A 26,049-nucleotide genomic window follows, 5' to 3' on the forward strand; every position below is an offset into this window, starting at 1 on the left:
TTGATGATCTGCTCATTGCAAGCAAAAGTGAGCAAGAGTACAAGGACATTGTAAAGTGTTTAAACCAGAATGTTGAGATAAAAGAACTTGGTAATGTGTCATACTATCTTGGTATAGAAATTGAGAAACAAAATGATGGTTCTTATCTTCTAAGCCAGAAGCAGAAAATAAATGAGCTTATTGAAAGTTTAGGTATGCAAGATGCCCAAGTTGTAAGCACTCCCATGATCACTGATTTTCTGAAGGATGAAACAGTAAGAGAACCTTTACCAGATAACATCCAATATAGATCAGCCATAGGTAAGCTTTTATATCTAGCTACCACATACAGGGCTGATATAGCAAATGCAGTAGGAATTTTGAGCAGAAGGGTCAGCTCACCTACCAAATCAGATTGGACTGCAGTTAAAAGGATGGTAAGGTATTTAAAGGGTACCATTGATTGTAAATTAAAGATTTCAGCCAATAGTAATCCAAAACTAATATGTTACTGTGATTCAGATTGGGCAGGGGATCATTCTGATTATAAATCCACAAGTGGATATGTGTTTATGTATGGAAATGTACAAATTTCATGGGCCAGTCATAAACAAAGTATTGTGAGTTTGTCTTCTACAGAAGCTGAATATGTGGCCGTATCGGAAGCGTGCAGAGAACTGATGTGGATTGAAAAACTTTTGCTGGATTTTGGAATAGCTGAAAAGAGACCAATCCAGATAATGGAAGATAATCAGAGCTGCATCCGACTGTCACAGAATGACAAGGTTCAGTCACGCACCAAGCACATCGCAACGAAATACCACAACGTGCGAGAGTTGGCGAAAGAAGGGGTCATCAGTCTACACTATTGTCACACCAGTGAGATGACAGCTGACATCATGACCAAACCGTTACCCAGAGAACATTTTGTGAATCTGCGTATAAAGCTTGGACTTTGTATGAATAAATAATTGCATGACAGTTATGCATGAGAAGGGGTTTGTTGGAATGTAATTGTATTTTGCATGCATTGCCTGTCACCTATTATTTCTCTGTGATTACTCTGTGACCTCTGATGTGAATTACTTAGAGAGGTCACACAGCTATGCAACTTCCTGTGGGGGTCAGACACAGCAGATGCAGCACATGGAGCTCATGATCTCTCCTAACCTGAGAGGATCTATGGTGGTGTGAGCATCCATTACCATCTAAGCACATGGAAGGAGCTGATAATACAAATGTATAGTAATATGTATATATAAGCCTGTCTGATTATAATCTAACTACAAACTGTGAGTAAACAGATGTTTTGTTACTTCAACTTTAAAGTGACTCAGCAGTGAATTATTCAGGGGTGAATGAGAGAGAGATGAAGAAAGAAATTAACATTTCTAAAGCTGAAGCTGTGTGTACTAAAATCTGCTAATTATTTACTACAAATAATCCAACAAATCTTGGTTTGAAAATACGGGTTTCCCCGCCCCTGGATGGGGACGTTTTGTGAGAACGTCATCAAAACTTCGACGTCCCTTTCGATTATGTCCCTCCACCGGGTTTACAGTTTCTATTGCAGGTACTTTGCAATATCTCTAGCGGTATCACAATCTAAGTTAAACACAAAATAAAGCAATTAGATTTTCACTTACCAGCTCTTCAACATGTCAGCTAAACTTTTGAAACTACTGTTGAAACCATCAGCCAATGAAATGGCTTTTAGCTGTAGCTATCCCAGGTTACCTGATAATTATGCACACAACATTGCAGTCATGACCTCCTCTCGGTGTATATGATGCTCAGAACCCCCCCCCCCCCAAAAAAAAAACAAACAAACAAACTTTGAACCACTTACAGATTTTAACAATTACACTATTTATTTTTTTTATTTCTCCCCAGTCTCACTTGCACACCTCCCTTCAAACCTGTTCTCTTCAATTTGAATGTTGTTCAAGCTCACCCTGACTGAAGAGTTCTTCCCATACCAAAGACATATATAGCACTGGTTGTAATCTTTCAAGCAACTTACATAGTAACATAGTAGATGACGGCAGAAAAAGACCTACACGGTCCATCCAGTCTGCCCAACAAGATAAATTCAAATGTGCTACTCTCTTCAGGGCACAGACCACATAAGTCTGGCCAGCACTATCCCCGCCTCCCAACTACCAGTCCCACCTCCCACCACCAGCTCTGGCACAGACCGTATAAGTCTGCCAAGCACTAGTCCCGCCTCCCAACCACCAGCCCCGGCACAGACCGTATAAGTCTGCCCAGCACTATCCCCGCCTCCCAACCACCAACCCCACCTCCCACCACCAGCTCTGGCACAGACCGTATAAGTCTGCCCAGCACTATCCCCGCCTCCCAACCACCAACCCCACCTCCCACCACCAGCTCTGGCACAGACCCTATAAGTCTGCCCAGCACTATCCCCGCCTCCCAACTACCAGTCCCACCTCCCACCACCAGCTCTGGCACAGACCGTATAAGTCTGCCAAGCACTAGTCCCGCCTCCCAACCACCAGCCCCGGCACAGACCGTATAAGTCTGCCCAGCACTATCCCCGCCTCCCAACCACCAACCCCGCTTCCCACCACCAGCTCTGGCACAGACTGTATAAGTCTGCCCAGCACTATCCCCGCCTCCCAACCACCAACCCCGCCTCCCACCACCAGCTCTGGCACAGACCGTATAAGTCTGCCCAGCACTATCCCCGCCTCCCAACCACCAGTCCCACCTCCCACCACCAGCTCTGGCACAGACCGTATAAGTCATAAGAGTTTGGTAACATAACTACAAATTGTCAAGCAGAGAGAGAGAGTCTGGGAATGTTAATCCTGAGTCCTGCTGTTTAATTCCAGGCTGGTACCTGGCGGATTCTCAGAGGAATTTCAGAATAATTCATGAAGAAAGGTCGGAGTTTACCTGTGAAGGTGTCGGTGAAGGTGAAGAGATGAGATTTATTCTCTGCATCATAAAACGAGACCTTTCCTGCCTCATAGTCCAGCAGAATCCCCACTGCCCGGGGTCTCTTTCTCAGGGGGAGATGGGTATTAGGGGAGGTGAGGGCCCAGCATCTCTGTTTATTCCACAGCCCCACTGTCCAGAATCCTTCCTCAGGTGACAGTGTGATCCTCCCCTTCCTCCTCACAGAGTCTTTACACACTCCTAATATACAGAAAGGATAATCCTCCACCTCCACCTCCCAGTAATGTCTCCCTGAGGTGAAGCCCTCACTCCCCAGCACACAGGGATCATTATCAAATCTCTGAGGAGTGTCCGGCACATTCTGTTCTGTGTTTCCACTTCTGACACTTTTACGATCATCAGACAAGACGAGAACAGGATAAGCAGTTTCAGGATCCAGAGTCACATTTACTGCAGAGAAAAGACACATTAATAAACATGAGCAAACACTTCTCATTAGCTTATCACACACACACACCCTTAACCCTCATTGGCTCCTCACACACTCACCCCTAACTCTCATTGGCTCCTCACACACCCAGCTCTAACATTCATTGGCTCCTCACACTCCCAGCTCTAGCCTTCATTGGCTCCTCACACACCCACCACTAACCCTCATTGGCTCCTCACACACCCAGCTCTAACATTCATTGGCTCCTCACACACCCACCGCTAACCCTCATTGGCTCCTCACACACCCGGCTCTAACCTTCATTGGCTTCTCCTGCACCTACCTCTAACCCTCATTTGCTGGTTCTTCAGTCAATCACTTTTTCTATGGCAGATGCTCTGCTATTGGCTATTATCACCTTCTTGTCTCAGATTGGACTTATCTCATTGGTCATCAGATTAAATATGTTTATTCCATTTTGAAAGCAGTTTTTGGAGGCAATGATAAAAAGCTATTTACTGTATCCCTCTTGGCCACTCTAGGACACTTGGTGACTATTTCCAGAAGCAAACTGTACTGTATTATTTGGTGAAAAGTCCTGGGACTGCCACAGACTGCTGGGTGGGAGGCATTCACTCGGGGAAGTTTCGGAGATAACCTGTGAAAACTGGAGTCTCCCAATGAATGTGGGAAACTTGCCAGGTCTGAACCTGAGGGATCACTCCCTGACCCTGATCAGGGGAAACACACATTCTCTTCTCTATCACGGGGTGAAAATGATCCCTAACACTGGCTGTAGGTGTCTGTATAGCGGGATCACAGTCAAAAAACACATTAGTGGATTTGATGGTTTTGTATAATTATTATATATCAGATTCAGTTACCTGTATATCTGCCAAATTCCATCCACCAATCTGCATTAAAATAAAGATGAACAATGATCAGATCTCAGAGAAGAGAAATAAGTACAACGATATCAAAAATATATTAGAGGTGAACAATGATTAAAAATGTTAATAGTGATTAATTATGAGATTAAAAATGTTAATCATGCAATTAAGTGCGCTTAATCACAGAATTTTGGGCATTAAATAAGAAAGATTCAAACAGCCTTCACCAAGTTTCTCTTCCCCAATCCCTACATTGACTTGTACAGCAGGGCTCAGACTCAGCGTTGCCTCAAACTCCTTGTCTCGCCCTGCACAGTGATTGGGCTCTGCAGATACTTGAGTCACGCAGTGCAGGAATTTGGGGAAGTCTCGCGGTTTCAAGTCTCAAGAGACCTTCCCTAACTTCATGCACCATGCAGCTCAAGTATCTGCAGAGCCTGTCCGTGCAGGGGGAGAGAAGGAGTTTGAGGCAGCTGCGAGGAAGGAGAAAAGAGTCCTGCTGTACAGGTAAGCGTGGGGGAGGGGTGGGTCAGCATTAAAAAAACACAGGCAGCATCAAACAACATGGTATGCGTTAAAATATTAATGCATTTATGGTGTTATTAACACATTAATTGCCCACCCTAAAATATATAAGTTGCTAACTGAATAAAACTTACCTATTCCTGCAGGATGTGATTTTATTTTGTAAAAAAAACAATAGAGAGAGAAATGTTAGAGATTTTGAATTATCAAACTGTCCTTCAGTGATCTTATAAGTACATTTATACATAAGAACTGCCATCCAGGGAAAGACTGAAGGTCCATCAAGCCCAGTATCCTGTTTCCAACAGTGGTGAATCCAGGTCACAAGTATCTGGCAAGATCCCAAAAGAGTAAAACAGATTTTCTTCCGCTTATCCCAGGAATAAGCTTATGACAAAGCAAACTTATGACTTCCAAGGTGCAATGCAACAAAATAAAACAATCGTTGCCTTATCACCCATTCCTTCTTCAGGTTATACTCAAATAGAAGTGACAATAGACAACGCAAGGTCATTGTTGCTTTGGGCAGAACTGATGGTACAGCTGGTATAAAGTAAGAACGTAGTCACAAAAGAGAGGGTATTACAGCATACAAGCATAGAACACAGACAATAAAAGCAACACTGGGCCTTCAAGAAAGAGATAACAGCCGTCCTTTATTGTGAAAAAGACCCGACATGGGCCGTGTTTCGGCACACAAGCGCCTGCCTCAGGGTCTAACATAAAAACACAGAGATATGATTATAGATCCAGACCACACATAAATTTACATACATACCAGGGGGCGCTCTCCAAAGGGGAATTAACCCTTCTGCGCATCTCTTGTGGCCAGCTATCAGGGAAAAACGCCTCAGAGGGCAGTCCCAGGCCAGAATCCGCTGGAGGGGCAGTAAGGGGGGCCGTAGAAGACCCCTTGGGCAGAGCTCTTTTAAGCATATATGCCTTATGCATCAATAAAACAAAGTCAGGGGACAAAAACTCGCCCTGGTCACCCGGTTCCAGTCCGGGGCTAGAAGCTCTTTGATTAGCCTCAATCCGAGCACCCCTCCCGGATTCAAGACCCTCCGCCTCAGCAGGGGTCACGCCATGTGGCGCATTCCACAGAGCGGGAAGAATCCTCACTCGCCATGCTCGGGCCGGCTCTAACGCCTGAACAGCACAATTTACAGAGCCCAGCTGCGGATCTGCACTTGCCACACTTAAAACAGCGCTTTACAACCTCCGCAGCCATCGCCGAAAACGGCGGAAAATTCAAAATGGCGGCTTCGCGCCAAAAACGTCTCGATCGCGGGCCCTCCCCAGAGGAGCTAGAAAGCACTCTTACCTCACTGGACCGAGTATCAAAGCTCCGGTCACGCTGTAGAATCATAAGAAAACCTCTTTTCTGAGGTTGCAGCGCCAAAGTGCGACGCAACATTTTTATTTTTAACTCTGTAGAGGAAACAGCAAAAGAGGCAATCAAATCAACTCTGGAGGTGCAGAAGAGTGGGAAAGGCAGGGAAAGGCGAACCAATGTGCCTGCATCCACTAAGTAGAGTAGGAAAGGGCAGGGAAAAGCGAACTGTGTTCACATCCACTGGGGGGATGGGTAAGGCAGGGAAAGGGCTAACCTATGTGCCTTTAAAGTGAAGCTACAATAGCCTTAACACCCCTGCTTCCACTGGCAAAGCTCAGGAGCCACCCCAGGCAGAATTTAGAAGGAGCTGAAAAAGCTGCAATCACCCTGCTGGGGAGATAGAGAATACTGAAGAGGCAGATGGAGCTAGCTGGCCATGAGGCACTATGGTTTTTTAGTGCTCTCTATCTCCCCCTGCTGGTAGGTGGACACAACCCATTCGTAATGGATTCATCTGTTTGATGACAAAGAACTCAGATTTATACTTTTATTTCTGCACATTTTTAGTGGAATTATCCAGAGCATTTGAAAAGAAGACAAACCAAATTAAAACGCGATCAATTCCCCTCCGAAGGGACACCACCTTGTAAGTGGTGGAGGGGCTTCTGTGTTTCAATGACTCAGAGGGCTACGCTGAAGGGTTACCCATATCAGACAGGCCTCTGAGGAGAAACCAGACAAAGAGTGTCCCAAATTAGGGAGAGGGGAAAGATGGTGACCTGAAGCTCGTACACTCAACGGCCCAGCTGTCCTCTGAAGTTCAGTTTTTGTTCACTTGAAATTTCCTCTCTGCATTGCAGTTGCCTTAACAGAGGAAGGGGACAATGGGGGGGTCAGCCGCCGATGACCAGCGTTTTGTCCCCTGTGCAGCAAGTGTGGGACCGCTGTGTGACGAGCTGCCCATAGATGACTGGGTTGATGAGTCCTTTGATTAGCGCCAACGAAGGAGCGTCGATGCTCTTGGACCTGGAAACAACTTCATCGCTCAAAAATCATTTAACCACCATGCCCAAAGGAGTGGAGGAGTGAGTCAGGAGTGTATGCTGAAACGGAAGTCGTTTACAGCTGAACCCGTGTCGGCAGTGCTACTCCTAAACCCTTAAGAGTTATCAGCTTGGAGTTTTTGGCTCCCTTGGAGGTTGCATTGAATGTCATCTGGAGGGTGCTCCAGGACCTGACGGTGGTAGAGAATGACTTTGCTTCAGATATAGTCTTGTTAATGAGCCACATGGATAATCTAATCGAATCCTTTGAGAATATACAGCAAATGAAGTTCTATTGAAGTAGGAAACGGTTAAGATTTGAAAATGATAAAAGACCAGAAAAAATTTGAACAAAATGAATATTGTTGCAGATGATTAATATCGAGATTGTTGTTTTCCCAGAGTTCCGGGTATGACTCCTAATGTTTTTTTTTCCTCTGAAATGATTCCTCTTAATATATTAATTCAAAAGGAGTGAAGCCTGTGAAACTGGGATTACTTTAATCAGCGGGAATTGGATTGGAGATTCAAGGGTTTGTATTGTTAAACAATTTCTGGTTTTAAAAGGGAAAAAAATGAAATCAGGTGTATTACTTTCACTAATATTGGACAATAAGTATGTTTCCAATGAAATTGATGGACTATGCACCGTTATGGTCTTGAAGAAACCAACCAGATGATCAATGTGGAATAATGATTTAGATAAATAATGACTGGGGTTAATACCACGTTTTCTTTGTTTGCTGTTTAAATTGATCTCCTTGTCTTGTTTCACTCTCCCTATTTATTTTGTGGTCTAAGAAAGAGAAAGATTGTATAAAATCCATTTATCTTGTTGAGATTGTTTTCTTCTAATATTGTTTTAATGTACAATCATCTCTGTTTTACTGTTTTGCAAGTGATCCTTGTAAAATGAAAAAATTATAAATAAATGATAAAAAAAAAAAAAAGCGATCAATTCCTCACCTCCAAATTTTGTAATCCATTTTTTCAGCTGCTGAGGATAGCGCAATTGGAAACCCATTTTCAGATCAGTAGAAACAGCCTCTGGTTTTGGAAACTTCATTTTCTGCCACCTATGGGTTAGAGAGTCACTGGGATTATTCTGAGAGATGTTCACACCCAGAGTATAGAGATGTGAACAGTGGAAGGAATGAAATATACCATGAACACTCAGTTTTCTGTGATTATGGGACTGAATTTTGAAATAGGAAAACATTCAAAAAGTGGCACAAAATGGCATTTGGAAATCGCCACCTGGGCATATTTAAGCCTGCCTGGATCAGTCTGATCAACCCCGGCTGCGCTGAATCTGGAGCTGAGACCGCAGCTGAAACCGACCGGTGGAACACCGGCGGTCCGACCGGTCTGAAATCCAGCCGGACCGAGGCCGACCGACGGCCTAGCGGGAGACCGCCACGAGGATGGCCACGAGGTTGCGCCCCCGCGATCCGAATCCGGAGCGACCATCGAAACCGGTGTGGAGACGGAGAGCCCAGAAGTGGAGAGCCCAGAGGTGAGCCGCGACTACATCTTGCAACTCCGTGCGGCCACCCAGTGAGCTCGGGGAGCCGTGTTCGCGGCACCGGGGACGATCCAGCCGACCACGCGACTGGTGGAGAGTCGGCCGGACATTGGTTCGTTGCCCGGAAGGCCGCGGAACGAGCAGAGCGCCGACCGGCCTGGTTGGCCTGAGGTCCGGAAAGCAGGAGCGGCCAATCCCCTATGCGGCGCGCTCCTGAATCGTCCGACTGCTGCCCAGGAAGCCGCGAGCGGATTGAGGGAATCGGGCGCACCCCACACCCGACTGCTCCACGCTTCGGAACGCCGACAGACAGGAGTTGATCAGCTTGAGGTGCGGCAAAGCGACGACGACTCCTGAGCCACACGCAAATCATGTGGTGGCTGCGTTAGAGACACCGAGCACCAGACAACCGAGCCATTGGTCCCGTGGCCGCCGTTCGGGACATCAAGGCCGACCGCTGATAACCAAGATCGACTGAGAGGACCAACCTGCCGGGAACAGGAGCTGCCTGCCGAGGCTGAACAGAGTAATAAAATACCCTGCTCATCTTAAATGCATGCATTGCTTTAGCATGATTTAAAAATCCTCGCTATACCCTGCTGTGTCTTATGCCAATATAGCACCTTTAACTGTTGCCATGCTTTAATTTAAATTGCTGCTAAGACTAATGCAAATGTAAATATTACCTCATTCGCATCACAGCGAACTGTTACCAAGCAAGCTTGCATGCACTGCTTTAGCTTTTACATAATTTAAAAAAATCCTTGCTTTACCCTGTTTTGCTCTGCTTACTCTAAACTGAAAGCCACAGCGTCCTATGCCAAAATAGCACCTTTAACTGTTGCCACGCTTCAATTAAAATTGCTGCTAAGACTAACGCGAATGCAAATACTATCTCATTTGCCTGATAGTGAACTGTTGGCAAGCATTCAGAGTAGGCTCGCCCAGCAATAAACTGTTGCCAAGCTCTAAATTAAATTGTTGCCATACTTAAATACAAAGTTAAGTAACACTCTGCCTGCCTAGCACTGAACTGCTGCCAGCTTTGAAATAAATTGTTGCTAGATTAAATAAAAATGTTAGCACTACTTCGCTTGAATTGTAACCACGCTCAAATGCAATTGTAAACGTAGTATTGCTCAAATATACACCAATTACTTATTTGTCACAACACCCAACACATAGAAATGAACACCAGCAATACACTCATAACCATCCAGTGTCTCATTATATTCTCAACACAAAACCTAGACAACAACAACTCCACTACTCACAATCCGCATAACACTCACACACACACCATGCACACCCAAAACAACAACCACAACAACCCACTTACATATCACCAATCCCATGCACAACCTTTAAACAACCTACCAAATCAAAGACACAACAACCAACCAACAGGAACAAACCCCGAATATTTACACCACCGACAAAACAAGGAAAACAATGACAACAACAAATTCAACCATCGAAGACACAGACAGTTAATAAAAATAAACACATCTAACCCCGCCTTGGAACCACATCACCAAATCCAACTAGGATACGTCAATGCAAGATCAGCAGTAAGCAACTCGATAGACATACTAGATTGGATCACCACAAACAAACTAGACCTCTTATTTATCACAGAAACCTGGTTCCATAGTCCTACGGACCCCGCCATCCTACAAACGTGCCCACCAGAATACAAAATCACGCACTGGACAAGAAATGGAGAAAAAAGAGGAGGCGGAATAGCTTTGATATACAAACCTGAATTCACAATCACAGGCGAATCTACCTCACCACAACTTGAAATTGCATCGACAAGAATCAACCATCCAAGTCTAATAGGACACCTTAACACAATCCTATTCTACAGGCCACCAGGAAAATGGCAAGACGCCCAAACACAACTCATGGATTTCATCTCGAATACCTGCGTATCAACCTCAAACATCCTCATACTAGGAGACATCAACTTACACCTAGAAGATGACACCCTACCAAGTACACGAGAATTCAAAGAATTCCTACAACTCTGGGATCTGCAAACACCCAACTTACAACCAACACACGAAAAAGGACACACACTAGATATCATAACAAATAGACTCGAACCGAACTCAACTATCACACTCACCAACACAAGATGGACACCCACACTATGGTCAGACCACCATAAAGCAAATGTCACACTTTACTGGCAAAAAACACAACCAAACACAATCAACAAACATGAGCGAACAACCTACACAACGAGAGGAAAAATAGATCCCACAACATTCTGGCAACAGATCTACCAGAGTGAATGGACTACAAACGCTGGCACCATCCAATTCCTCCAAGAATGGGACGATATAAGCACAACAACATTAGACAAAATCGCCCCAGCCCAAACCAGAACATCACACAGGAAAAATGCAAATCCATGGTTCAACGAAGAGCTGAAAAAACTGAAAACACAAGTCAGGAGACTTGAACGAGCCTGGAACAAAAAGAGAGATGAACAAACACTAAACGACTGGAAACAACTTCGGAGAAAATACAAATACACCATCAAACAGACAAAAAGACTACACTATAAAACATTAATAGGACCAAACTACAAAGACACACATAAACTCTTCAACCTCGTGAACAAACTGTTAGACACCACACCTGTTACAACCAACGGCAAAGATATACCAAGTGTTGACAACCTTGCAAATACTTCAAGGAGAAAATTGTACAATTACGACAAAAAATACCCGCCAGCCCTATAGAATACACCACTCTCCTAGACTGTCTAGATCCAGAAGAAGGAACACACCCAGCAGACAGAACCTGGACCGAATTTGAACTATTACCAGAAGAACTCATCTCTAAAACTCTCAAAAAATATGCCAAATCCAACTGCAAACTAGACATATGTCCAAATAGCCTCATGCAAACTGCTCCTCAACAATTCATAACAAACCTAACAAATCACATAAACTACATGCTACAAAATGGACTCTTCCCAAAAGAAAAAGGAAAAATCCTACTCACACCAATTCCTAAAGACACAAAGAAAAACACGAGCGAAATAACCAACTACAGGCCAATTGCATCCATACCACTAATAACCAAGATAACCGAAGGTATGGTAACCAAACAACTCACAAACTATCTAGACAAACATTCAATACTGCATGATGCCCAATCAGGATTCCGTTCGAATCACAGCACAGAAACAGTATTAGTCACCCTAATGACCAGATTCAAACAAAGAATTGCAACCGGCAACAATATACTCCTCTTACAATTCGACATGTCCAGCGCCTTCGACATGGTTGATCATGAAATCCTAATACACATACTTGAATACTTTGGCATCGGAGGAAATGTCTTGAATTGGTTCAAGGGGTTCCTAACCCTGCGCTCGTATCAAGTCACATCAAATTCAACCACGTCCAAGGCATGGATACCTGAATGTGGAGTCCCACAGGGATCACCTCTCTCTCCAACTATATTCAACCTAATGATGATCCCTTTAGCAAAACTCCTATCAAACCATAACCTCAACCCGTACATATACGCCGATGATGTGACAATATACATCCCATTCAAACAAGACATCAAAGAAATCTCCAGCTAAATCAATAAAAGTCTACACATCATGAACACATGGGCAGATGCATTCCGCCTGAAACTAAACGCAGAAAAAACCCAATGCCTGATACTCACCTCCCAATACAACACAACAGAATTCAACGTGATAAACACACCAAACCTAAAACTTCCAATCTCAGAAACGCTAAAAATCCTTGGAGTGACTATCGACCGCCACCTAACACTCGAAACTCACGCAAACAACATAACCAAGAAAATGTTCTTCAGCATGTGGAAATTGAAAAGGATTAGACCATTCTTCCCAAGATTCGTCTTCTGCAGCCTAGTGCAATCCCTCGTCCTTAGCCACTTGGATTACTGCAACTCATTATACGCTGGCTGCAAAGAGCAAATACTAAGGAAACTTCAAACAGCCCAGAACACAGCAGCCAGGCTCATCTTCGGAAAACCTAAATATGAAAGGGCAAAACCACTACGAGAGAAACTACATTGGCTTCCACTCAAGGACCGCGTTACTTTTAAAACTTGCACACTAGTCCATAAGATCATTTACGGTGAAGCCCCAGCGTACATGTCTGATTTAATAAACCTACCACCTAGAAAAGCCAAAAGATCATCCCGAACTCACCTCAACCTTCATTACCCAACCTGCAGGGGCTTGAAGTACAAGACGATACACGCGTCAACCTTCTCCTACAAGAGCACGAAGTCTTGGAATACATTACCACGCAACCTAAGAATGATTAACGAACACGCCTCCTTCCGTAAACTACTGAAGACACACCTGTTTGAACAAACTTACGGAAAGAGCCAAAACACATAGAGACCACTCACTGTTCACAATGCAATACACATCCACATCTGATCCATCATCCCTTTATCCAGTCAACCATACATTCATCCAAGGAACTATGTACACTATATGTCTAGGCGCCTAATAATGCCCTTTTTTCCCATTGTCTCTTTCTAATGTTTCTATGTAGTTGTCCCATTGTTATACTACCAATGATATTCGAATGCCTCGCACAACTCTGTTCAATGTAATCCATAACCTAGTCGTAACAAATGTATTTCTATTATTCAAGTCTTATTGTAAGCCACACTGAGCCCGCAAATAGGTGGGAAAATGTGGGATACAAATGCAACAAATAAATAAATAAATAAATTTTTTGAAACCCATTTTTTAAACATTTTGCTACGCAAGGGAGTGTGTTAGGGGTGGGATTTAGGCATTCCTAATACTCAGATGTTTTTCTGCCACAATGGAACAAAACAAAAATATCCAGGGCTACAATTTATATGTTTTGTTTTTATCACAACTAAGTCACAACAAGGTGCCCTAAATGACTAATTGACTACTGAAGAGATTAAGGCATGTCCCCCCCCCTTACTCCCCTAGTGGTCACTGACCCCCTCCCACCCCCAAAGATGTGAAAGAAACAGTATATAGCAGCCTCTATAACAGCCTCAGATGTTATGGTCCATCTTATTACAGCAGCAATCAGGTCCCTGGAGTAGCCTAGTGGTCGGTGCAGTGTACTGTAGAAAAGGCGACCAGGTCCATATCTCACTCTGTCACAATTGTGGTGGAAAGTGTCAGCCCTCCAAAACTTACCAAAAGCCTACTGTACCTACATATAGGTGACACCTGCAGCCATAAGGGCTATTGTAGATGTGTACAGTAGTTTTTCTACAGATTTTGGAAGGCTCACCCTACAAGATAATGGGGCAGTGGTAAGATGTCTAACTGGGACCTCCTAGGGTGCCCCACTGCTCTGCTGGGATGTCTGTGTGGCCAGTCTACTAAGATTACTGGGGAACATCCATCCTAAGGCTTGATTTTTTGTGTTTTTCACATAGAGGTTTCAAATTAGGTATGTGCCCTTTTATTATCTCATTTATACATTTTTTATACATATTTGTATTGAAGTTCGTAATCTATACCAGTGCCCTTGCTTTGCTGTTATGTGATGTCAGATTTTATTATGCTTTTATATATATGTTTATATGCACTGTCATACAATTGTTGCATTACATACAATTCTTTTATAAATATATTTTCATATATATGCTCTTTTATGTACATGTATATATATATATATATATAATTTATATTGGACAGTGCGTAGCGATATGCTTATTCTAGTATACTCTCTATGTATACTTAGTAATATTCCATATTTTATTATTTGTTTTTTGTCAATTTATATATTTGATATATTATGCTTGTATGTGTGTTATATTTTATTTATTATGATCTATGATAATTATTATATATTTGTTCATTGTAGCCCCTGACGCAGCCCTAGGTGGGCGAAACACGGCCTGTGTCGAGCGATTTGTTCATACACGGTATCTTCAATAAAATCTTTTTGTTGTGATATTGATCTGCTGGCTTTCTTTCCCAGGCTCAATGTGGCTTACAGAGTTTCGTTATGACATGGTCATACCAGGATATCAGATGAAATTAGTAGTATACAAAGATTGGGTAAAGGAAGAGAGAAGAGAGGTGTTAGGCAGGATAATGTAGAAGGTGGACTTTATTAGCTGGGTGTTTTCTATCTTTTAACCAGTGTAGATTAGGAATTGGTTATTGGACAGAAAACAGAGGGTAGGGATGAATGGTCATTTCTCTCAACGGAGGAGGGTGAACAGTGACCGGTACTATTTAACATATATGGAAATCGGAATGACAAGTCAGGTGATCAAATTAGCAAATGATACAAAACTATTCAAGGTTGTTAAAACACGTGTGGACTGTGAAATATCTGAGGAAATTGGAAGACTGGGCGTCCAAATGGCAGATTAAATTTAATGTGGACGAATGCTAAGTGATGCTAATTGGAAAGAATAATCCGAATCATAGTTACTTGATGCTAGGGTCCATCTTGGGGGTCAGCGCTCAAGAAAAAGATCTGGCTGTCATTGTAGGTAAGTAACCTGTTCCGGGACAGAGGGATCAGGGAAATCACGGAGACGCTGTACCCCTCCAGCAGCATGCACCTGGGGCAGACCGCCCCCACCACCCCGCCCTCGGTACGCCACTGGCTGTCAGGTACACATCTTTCCATTGGTCCCTTACCTTGTCAGCTGAGCCCCCCAAAACCCACCACCCCCAACTGTACAGCACTACCACAGCTTTTACGGGTGAAGGGGGCACCTATATGTGGGTTTCTGGTGAGTTTTGGAGGGCTTACAGTTTCGTCCAGAAGTGTAACAGGTAGGGGGAGGTAGGAGCCTGGGTCCACCACTAGACTACTCCAGGGACCTGCATGCTGTCAGGAAGGTCAAGTGGAGATGTGAGCCCTTGTGCCCGATGGAGAAAGATTCCCCACCGAGCTGTCGGCCAACCCCGAGCTCCCCCTGTGTCTCCTTCCATTCCCCAGAGGTTGAGCCACTAGACTATTCCAGGGACCTGCATGCTGTTCTAATGGACAGAAATATAACATCTGAGGCTGGCATAGAGACCGGCAAGTAATGTTTTTTATCACATTTTGGGGGGTGGGAGGGGGTTAGTGACCACTGGGGGAATTAGGGGAGGTCATCCCTGATTCCCTCCAGTGGTCATCTGAGTATTTAGGGCACTTTTTTGTGCCTTATTCGTTATAAAAACAGGTCTAGCTCAAAACTTCTAAGTTTTAGACCTGGATGTTTTTGTTTTGTTCCATTATGACTGAAAAACTTTAAGTCTTAAGAACGCATAAGTCCCCGTCTGAACACGCCCCTAACACACCCCTTGAGATTTGGACGCACTTCTGATGGACTTCATAGAAAAACGTCTAAAAATAGGTTTATGCCACATGTTTATTCACCCTTCAAAGAAATATAAACACATTTTGATAGAATTACTTTGTTATAGACAGCGTCAAAGCAGAGACCATCACCAGCAACTCCTTCTGCAATACGGTTAAGGGGCAGCACCACTGGGAGAGTAGAGGTTGAAAGGAGATTCACAGGGTGAAGTTTGGTGGGGAATGAACAGAGGATTCACGGAGGGCCAAATAGGTGAGGACAGGGAGGTTGGTGGGAGAGGAAATAGGAGAATCAGAGGGAAGGGAAAATAGATCTGTAATTCTCCTCCTCATCCTCCATCTCTTCCCCTCCATTTCTCAGTACTTCCTCTAAACTTTAGTTCTCCCTCTCCTCACTTAATCCCACCTCTCTTTCTCCCATTCTCAATTCCACATCTACTACTAATCATTTCTATAGCACTTCTAGACATACGCAGCACTGTACACATTATATACAGGTACTTTCTCTGTCCCTAGGGGGCTCACATTCAGAGTTTTTTTGTACCTGGGGCAATGGAGGGTTAAGTGATTTGCCCAAGGTCACAAGGAGCTGCAGTGGGACTCGAACCCAGGTTGCCAGGATCAAAGCCCACTGCACTAACCATTAGGCTACTCCTCTCCCTTTCACCAATCAATTAATTCCCTTCTTTCTCACTCAAAATCCATCCAGCCGCATAGAAAATGACAGAAAACTAACTTGTACCTGCTCAGAGCATCCTTCACATCCTAAAGGGAAATGAAACAGAGAATATTTCTAGTTAGATTTCACAGTTTATGCGAACACATTATACATTAGGATACTCTACTCACAGATCTGCTCAATCACATAACAGCTACAAAATTTTGATGCCATTTCTATGATCAGCATCCAAAAATCGATAAGAAACACCCAAACTCATTATGGAAACAAGTGTGTCAGCCTATTTCAAACCTATCTCCTAAGTTATAATTGATACTTGGGCAACTTTTCAAGTATTTAGATAAAACACAGGTCCTTCATGCCAATCAATTAGACTATTGGGTGGGGAACAGTACTGAAACCTCCTTAGTGGCTCTGATCCGTGATCTCCATGTAGACATTCTCAAGAGCCTGGTTTGGGCAGAGGTGGAGTTATGATATCTGGGTGAAAAGGTATCAATAGTGGGGTAAGTGACTTATTTCTAGCAGAGGGATATCAACTGTATAATCCTGGAAAATTTCAGCCTCAGGAATGGACTAACTACATCTTTAAAAAATAAGAAATGTTTATCAATTAAGTGATTAACCACGGAAATCACATACCCACAGTTTTTAGGCTGTAGAACATGAACAACATCAACGTTGTGAAAAAGTTGTATAGTCCCTCTCTACTGACCCTACAGTAAACAAAACTTTGAAACTGAACGTTGCCCAATTTACCCCTCCAAACATTTATAGCCTTTATCTCTGTTATTTGTAACCCCTCGTTTGGTATCTTTTCACTCAGTGAGTCAAATATTTATCATTAAAAACATATGACTTGTGTGTACATGTGTAGAACACATACAACAATTTACACCTTCTTCAGAGCAGGAGGATTTGGCTATTTAAGCCCCATGAAATTATTTTAAAAGCTCTGATTTGGTAAGTGCAGCTGCTGGCTGAAAAATCAGCCCTTATGTAAGATATTTTGATCTGCTACTTGAATTCCCTGATTCCTCCTGGAAGAACTGTAACCTCCTTAGAAATATATTTGCTAATCTCACCTTCAGTAACTCGGTGGCTGGCTGCTGAATCTTCTCCTCTATCTCAGAGATCAGCTGCATGAGGGAAGAACTTTGTTCTTCTAGCTGGGTCTCATGTTCCCTGATTCTCTGAAGAATCTTCTTCTCTTCCTCCTCCAGTCTCGAGAGAAGGATCTGCTTCTCCTTATTCAGAAACTGTTGTAACTCCTCAAACTCAGACTCCACTTTCTGTCGTTTGATCTGTGTCTCACTCTGGATTAAACGAGAGATAATTCTCAGTAGCACTAGAGTGATTTTGTTGCAGTCACTCCATTACCCTCCCATCAGTGGTGGCTCTGGTACAGCACTCCCTCCTTTAACAGTGGTGACTCCAGCACAGCCTTCCTCCACTCACCACCCACTCTTTTCCCAGCCTTCCTCTCTCACCATACTCAGAAGCGTATCTCCTCCACCCCCTACCCACAAACTCCCTCTGCCTCTCTCCTCATGTGAACTGTACTCATCCCGGTACCACTGTTGTCCCCATATTGTTTCTAAGTGAGCAGAAGAGGGGTCTCCGTCCTCTCCTGCTCTTACCCCTTACCACAAGAAGCCTCCATTTCACACTTCCCCATCAGCTACTCCCTGCATCTCCCCATTCTCTCTCTTCCTGTGTTCATTAGCATCTCATTCTTCTCATTCTCCTTCTAGTATTTAGCCTCAGCTTCCTTCTCGTTCCTCCCCCACAATCTTGCCCTGCCCTTTTGAACATTTTGTTGAGTGGTGGTTCTTCAAAGACAGCACTGCGAGCACTTTCAAAACAAGAGGTCACAGTTGGGGGGGAGGGGGTGGTGGGAGGGAGGGAGGGGATGAAGGGCTGTTAAATTTTTAAGACTTAGGGGCCCTTTTACTAAGGTGCATCGAAAAATGGCCTGCACTGGTGTAGGCTCGTGTTTTGGGCATGAGCAGATCCATTTTTCAGCAAGCCTGTAAAAAACGGCTGAAAATGGACGTGCGGTAAAATAAAAATTATGTAGAATGATGATTACCACCTGGTTTCTGCCATGTGCCGGAAAATTTTAAATTATTTTCTGGCGTTTGTAACAGACACGCGCAAAAAATGAAATTACCGCCCGGGCCACCAATGCAGCTTAGTAAAAGGGTCTCTTCATTTTCTGCTTACTACTGTTAAATTTGACTCTATTTTCAATAAAGCTTTGAAAAACTAAAAAAAACCCAACAAAGTAAGTGGTCACAGACCAGACCAGATTGTCAGCTCTTTGAGCAGGGACTGTCTTTCTTCTATGTTTGTGCAGCGCTGCGTATGCCTTGTAGCGCTATAGAAATGCTAAGTAGTAGTAGTAGTAGTAGTAATGTTAACGAACATGGAGCGATACAAAGGCATTATAACATCCTCATTTTTGTTTTCCATTCCTTTCCTAATAATAGCTAACATTCTATTTGCTTTCTTAGCCGCAGCAGAACACTGAGCAGAAGGTTTCAACGTATCATCAACAACGACACCTAGATCCCTTTCTTGGTCTGTGACTCCTAACGTGGAACCTTGCATGACGTAGCTGTAATTCAGGTTCCTCTTTCCCACATACATCACTTTGCACTTGCTCACATTAAACGTCATCTGCCATTTAGATGCCTAGTCTCCCAATCTCGTAAGGTCCTCTTGTAATTTTCACAATCTTCCCGCGATTTAACGACTTTGAATAACTTTGTGTCATCAGCAAATTTAATTACCTCACTAGCTACTCCCATCTCTAGGTCATTTATAAATATGTTAAAAAGCAGCGGCCCCAGCACAGACTCCTGGGGAACCCCACTATCTACCCTACTCCATTCAGAATACTGACCATTTAACCCTACTCTCTGTTTTCTATCTTTTAACCAGTTTTTAAGCCACAATAGAACACTACCTCCTATCCCATGACTCTCCAATTTCCTCTGGAGCCTTTCATGAGGTACTTTGTCAAACGCCTTCTGAAAATCCAGATACACAATATCAACTGGCTCACCTTTATCCACATGTTTGTTCACCCCTTCAAAGAAATGTAGTAGGCTGGTGAGGCAAGATTTTCCTTCACTAAATCCATGTTGACTTTGTCTCATTAATCCATGCTTTTGAATATGCTCTGTAATTTTGTTCTTAATAATAGTCTCTACCATTTTGCCCGACACCGACGTCAGACTCACCGGTTTATAATTTCCCTGATCTCCTCTGGAACCTTTTTTAAAATTCGGCGTTACATTGGCCACCCTCCAATCTTCCGGTACCACGCTCGATTTTAAGGATAAATTACATATTACTAACAATAGCTCTGCAAGCTCATTTTTCAGTTCTATCAGTACTCTGAGATGAATACCATCCGGTCCAAGAGATTTGCTACTCTGCAGTTTGTAAAACTACCCCATTACATCCTCCAGGTTTACAGAGAATTCATTAAGTTTCTCCGACTCGTCAGCTTCGAATACCATTTCCGGCACCGGTATCCCACCCAAATCTTCCTCAGTGAAGACCGAAGCAAAGAATCCATTTAATCTCTCCGCTACGGCTTTGTCTTCCCTGATCGCCCCTTTTACTGCTCGGTCATCTAGCGGTCCAACAGATTCTTTTGCAGGCTTCCTGCATTTATATATACCTAAAAAATTATTTACTATCTGTTTTTGCCTCCAACGCTATCAAAGTCCCTCTTAGCCTTCCTTATCAGCGCTTTGCATTTGACTTGACATTCCTTATGCTGTTTCTTATTATTTTCATTCGGTTCCTTCTTCCATTTTCTGAAGGATTTTCTTTTAGCTCTAATAGCTTCCTTCACCTCACTTTTCAACCACGCCGGCTGTCGTTTGGTCTTAAGTACATAAGCATCGCCATGCTGGGACAGACCAAGGGTCCATCGAGCCCAGCACCCTATCACTGACAGTAGCCAAAAGAACAAGCAATTTGTCCTGCCCATCCTAGAAATAGTGTATTATTCCCTCGTCCATTCAATAACATTCTATGGCCTTTTCCTCCAGGAAGCCGTCTAACCTTTTTTTGAAGTCCGCTAAGTTAACCGCCTTAACCACTTTCTCCGGCAGCGAATTCCAGAGTTTAACTACGCGTTGAGTGAAGAAAATTTCCTCCGAATCGTTTTAAATTTACCACAGTGCAGGTTCATCGCATGCCCCCTTGTCCTAGTATTTTAGGAAAGCGTAAACAGACGCGCCACATCGACCCGTTCCATTCCACTCATTATTTTATAGACCTCTATCGTAGCTCCCCTCAGCCGCCTTTTCTCCAAGCTGAAGAGCCCCAGCCTCTTCAGCCTTTCCTCATAGGGAAGTCATCCCATCCCCTGTATCATCTTTGATGCCCTTCTCTGCACCTTTTCCAATTCCACTATATCTTTTTTGAGGTGCGGCAACCAGAATTGAACATAATACTCGAGGTGCGGTCGCACCATGGAGCGATACAACAGCAGAATAATATCCTTATTTTTCTTTTCAATCCCTTTCCTAATGATACCCAACATTCTATTTGCTTTTCTAGCCACAGCAGTACATTGAGCAAAAGGTTTCAACGTATCATCAATGATGACACCTAGATCCCTTTCTTGGTACGTGACTCCCAATGCTGAACAATAACAGATCTTTGTAAGCCACATTGAGGCTGCAAATAGGTGGGAAAATGTGGGATACAAGTGCAATAAATAAATAAACCTTGCATGATGTAGTTATAGTTTGGGTTCCTCTTTCCCACATGCATCACTTTGCACTTGTTCACATTAAACGTCATCTGCCATTTAAACGCCCAATCTCCAAGTCTCGTAAGGTCCTCTTGTAGTTTTTCACAATCTTCCCGTGATTTGACGACTTTGAATAACTTTGTGTCATCGGCAAATTTGATTACCTCACTAGTTACCCCCATCTCTAGGTCATTTATGAATATGTTAAAAAGCAGAGGTCCCAGCACAGATCCCTAAGAGACCCCACTAACTACCCTTCTCCATTGTGAATATTGACCTTTTAATCCTACTCTTCATCGGTTGCAAAGCCCAAATCATGAAAAAACTCCAAACCGCCCAAAACACAGCAGCAAGACTCATTTTTGGCAAATCACGATTTGAAAGCGCAACACCACTTCGAGAAAAGCTACATTGGCTCCCTATCAAGGAACGAATATACTTCAAAGCCCACACTATGATCCACAAGATTCTCAATGGCGAATTTCCAAGCTACATGTCCAACTTGATCGATCTTCCAACCAGGAATCGGTCCAAATCTTCTCGAACATATCTCAATCTTCATCTCCCCAACTGTAAAGGCCTCAAATACAAAACCTACTACGCATCCTATTTCTCTGTTATAGGCAGCCAACTCTGAAACACCATACCTCGACATATCCAAAATACCAGCGAACACCTACCCTTCCGAGAGCTACTGATGACTTACCTCTTCAAACAAGCCTACCCAAATGACCCTACAAAGTCTCGAACCTAACTCACACCACAAACAATACCCACACTCCAATCCTTTCCCCACATCTCATAATTTTCTATATAACTGTGTTATCTCTATGATACTTTGTACCATACTTTGTATTATCTCTGTGATACTATGTACCATACTTTGTAAGCCGCACTGAACCTGCTATCGAGCGGGAAAGAGCGGGGTATAAATGCTACAAATAAATAAATAAATACTCTGTTTCCTATCTTTCAACCAGTTTGCAGTCCACAGTAGGACATTACCTCCGATCCCATGTCCCTCTAATTTCCTCTGCAGTCGTTCAAGAGGGACTTTATCAAACGCCTTCTGAAAATCTAGATACACAATATCAACCGGCTCACCCTTGTCCTCCTATTTTAATACGCGGAATATATTTGGCCTGGGCTTTCAGGGTGGTGTTTTTGAACATTATCCACACCTGATGTAAATTTTTGACCCTCACAGCCGCTCCTCTAAGTTTTTTTTTTCACCTTTCTTCTCATTTTATCATAGTCTCCTTTTTTAAAGTTAAACACTAACGTATTTGATTTCCTATGTATACTTACTTCAAGGCTAATATCAAATCCGATCATATTATGATCACTGTTATCAAGCGGCCCCAGCACCATTACCTCCCGCACCAGATCATGCACTCTACTAAGGACTAGGTCTAGAATTTTTCCTTCTTTCGTTGGCTCCTGTACCAGCTGCTCCCTAGCGTGTCCCGATGTTACATTTACCCAGTCAATATCGGGGTAATTGAAATCACCCATTGTTATTGTGTTGCCAGTTTGTTAGCGTCCCTAATTTCCTTTAACATTTGTACTTCCGTCTGTTCATCCTGACCAGGCGGAAGGTAGTACACTCCTATCACTATCCTTTTCCTCTTTACACGTAGAATTTCAATAATAGGGATTCTATCATGTGTTTTGTTTCCTGCAGAATTTTCATTCTATTTGATTCAAGGATCTCCTTAATATACAATGCTACCCATCCACCAATTCGATCCACCCTATCACTACGATATAATTTGTACCCCGGTATGACAATGTCCCACTGGTTATCCTCCTTCCACCAGGTCTCAATGATGTCTATTATATCTTATTTTTCATTTAGTGCAATATATTCTAACTCTCCCATCTTATTGCTTAGGCTTCTGGCATTCACATATAGACATTTCAAAGTACGTTTGTTGTTCCTATTTACATCATGCTCAGTACTTGACAATATTAATTTGCAATCTTTTGTCTGATTTTTATTTAAGGACACCTGATCTACTACGGTCTCTTTTGCAACCTCACTATCAGGATACTCTATTTTCCCTGTTTTGGTGATATCTTTGAAAGATACCTTATCCCGTACCATGCGCTTTTGAGCAACTGTCGGCCTTCCCCCCATTTCTAGTTTAAAAGCTGCTCTATCTCCTTTTTAAATGCCAGCAGCCTGGTCCCACCCTGGTTAAAGTGGAGCCCATCCTTTCGGAATAGGCTTCCCCCTTCCCCAGAATGTTGCCCAGTTCCTAACAAATCTGGATCTGGATTTGAAATTTCTACCTAAAAGCCTAAATTTGGCGTCCAGAACCTCTCTCCCACATCTTCCTATGTCATTGGTACTCACATGTACCAAGACAGCCGACTCCTCCCCAGCACTATCTAGAATCCTATCTAGGTGACATTTGAGGTCCGCCACCTTCGCTAAGCTTTGTGATACCAGAGGATCCAGAATCCGCAACTCTATCCTGGAGCTCTCAAAATCCCATCAAAAGTTGCAGGTTACACATGATTATATTAGATGAAAATGAGCTTCCACATCAAAGGAGTTATTTAAGATTGAAATCTGTATCCTGGAACTCAGTTAAAAGGCATCAGGACAGACCCATCCCTGAATGAGCAGAAATGTACATGTAACAGTCAGTGAGTGTCACCAGATCAGTCCTTACTATAATGTCACAGTTCACCGAGCGGATTACCTCAGCTATGATGTGATGATAGCACTTTGGGGCAATTCTATGAACTGGTACCAAGAGAGAGGTACAACTATTGTTATGGTATAAGCCAATTGTCAGAATTATTTTATCAATATAAAAACGCAGCTTTTAAAAGATGTACCTTCTTTCCCCTTTTCCTTGGGAATTTCTGGAAGTAGGACAAAGACATTTAAGCAGGGGCGTATCTGAACTGCGGCGGTAGGGGGGGCCAGGGCCAGTGAGGGGGCACATTATAGCCGCCCCCCCCGCCGCCGCCGCCACCATTGCCGATCCCCCTCCCCCCAGCCGCTACCATTGCCAACCCTCCCCCTCCGTTGCTCGCCTACCTTCGCTGGCGGGGGACCCCAACCCCCGCCAGCCGAGGTCCGCGTCCTCCTGCCGCTGCCGGCTGCCTTTGGTCCTTTCATTTGTCCATTGAAGCTCTACTTTACCTTACTTAAGCACAGATTATCTGTAAAGATCTCTTAAAACCTACCTCTCGTGTGCAATTGTATATTAAATCAACCTTTTTGAAGCTAAAAATACGGTCTCTTTGTGTTCTGAGTATATGGTATCTTTTATATATACTTAATTTATTTAATTTATTGCAATTATCACCTTTGGTGATTGGTGGAGAAATTAATATCCTAAAACTTATAAATACAGCGCCTGCTCTTAAATTATAAACAGTAGCGAGTGCTCTAGAGCTCTTTCCCCCAAGATAAATCATTTCTTGTAACACTATGGGGTGCACTTAATGTCATTTATTTAATGATTTTAGGACAAAACTAAGCCTTATAGAGTAAGAGCAGAAAACTAAAAGATGTTATCAGCCAAATCCCTCTAATTTTATTATATTCCTATGGGTGTCTCGAGCATTAGCTGTGCTAAAAGGTTTGCACAACTACATAGTAACGTTGAGGGGAATAATCGAACGGCGTCGGCGAAATAGATTGCCGGCAATCTATTTTGGCGGTGCCGCAACAGCTGGCAGGAACCGTATTATCGAAAAAGATGGCCGGCCATCTTTTGTTTCGATAATACGGTTGGAACAGGCCAAATGCCTTGGATTTAGCCGGGTTTGAGATGGCCGCTTTTGTTTTTCAGCGATAATGGAAGAGAAAAGTGGTCATCTCAACCCCGGCTAAATCCATGGCATTTGGCCGTGGGAGGAGCCAGCATTTGTAGTGCACTGGTCCCCCTGACATGCCTGGACACCAACCGGGCACCCTAGGGGGCACTTCTACAAATTGTTAAAAAATATCCAAATTGCTCCCAGGTGCATAGCTCCCTTCCCTTGGGTGCTGGGCCCCCCAAATCCCCCCAAAACCCACTCCCCACAACTCTATACCATTACCATAGCCCTTATGGGTGAAGGGGAGCACCTATATGTGGGTAAAGTGCACTGCACCGATTAAAAACTGCTCCAGGGACTTGCATACTGCTGTCAGGGAGCTGGGTATCACATTTGAGGTTGGCATAGAGGCTGGCAAAGAAGTTTTTTTTTTGGATGGGAGGGGGTTGGTGACAACTGGGGCAGTAAGGGTGTTTCTCAATTAAGTCAATTTTTCTTTATGTGCACATTCTAGTGTCTGTGTATTTTTCTCAATCATTTATCTCTTTTATCTTTCAGTGTCTTCCAGGAAAATCCTTCTTGCATGAATCAGTATTGAAAGATACCCCTCCTCCTCCTCCTCAGGTAAGTATGAAAGGGTCGTCTTCTGTTATTCTCCCCCCCCCTACTAGCCTATCTATAACAAATACAAGAATCCCATCTTTCCATTATTTATATGTTCTATTGTGCATCTTTTTTCTTCAATAATCTGTTATCTAACTCCTTTTATTTAAAAATATAATATTCCCTAACTTTCCCACTGAAGAAATGATTCTTAATA

General features: G+C 43.3%; 1 protein-coding gene across 2 annotated transcripts in view; it reads right to left on the bottom strand.

Moving 5' to 3' along the window:
- Window positions 1–2,755: 2,755 nt before the first annotated feature.
- LOC115468294 (E3 ubiquitin-protein ligase TRIM39-like) overlaps window positions 2,756–26,049 on the bottom strand; it is a 41,382-nt gene continuing 18,088 nt past the window's right edge. Inside the window, exons 3-8 of one of the 2 annotated variants that reach the window (XM_030199921.1) lie at window positions 17,752–17,982; window positions 16,730–16,752; window positions 8,095–8,204; window positions 4,884–4,889; window positions 4,219–4,248; window positions 2,756–3,354 (exon numbers count right to left, since the gene is read on the bottom strand). In XM_030199921.1, coding sequence (XP_030055781.1) covers window positions 2,828–3,354; window positions 4,219–4,248; window positions 4,884–4,889; window positions 8,095–8,204; window positions 16,730–16,752; window positions 17,752–17,982 — 927 coding nt within the window. In that variant the 3' untranslated portion in view covers window positions 2,756–2,827. The remainder of the gene's footprint in view (window positions 3,355–4,218; window positions 4,249–4,883; window positions 4,890–8,094; window positions 8,205–16,729; window positions 16,753–17,751; window positions 17,983–26,049) is intronic. The other variant, XM_030199922.1, reaches the window with a different exon arrangement.

This window comes from Microcaecilia unicolor, chromosome 4 (assembly GCF_901765095.1).
Source record: "Microcaecilia unicolor chromosome 4, aMicUni1.1, whole genome shotgun sequence".
Taxonomy (NCBI): Eukaryota; Metazoa; Chordata; class Amphibia; order Gymnophiona; family Siphonopidae; genus Microcaecilia; species Microcaecilia unicolor.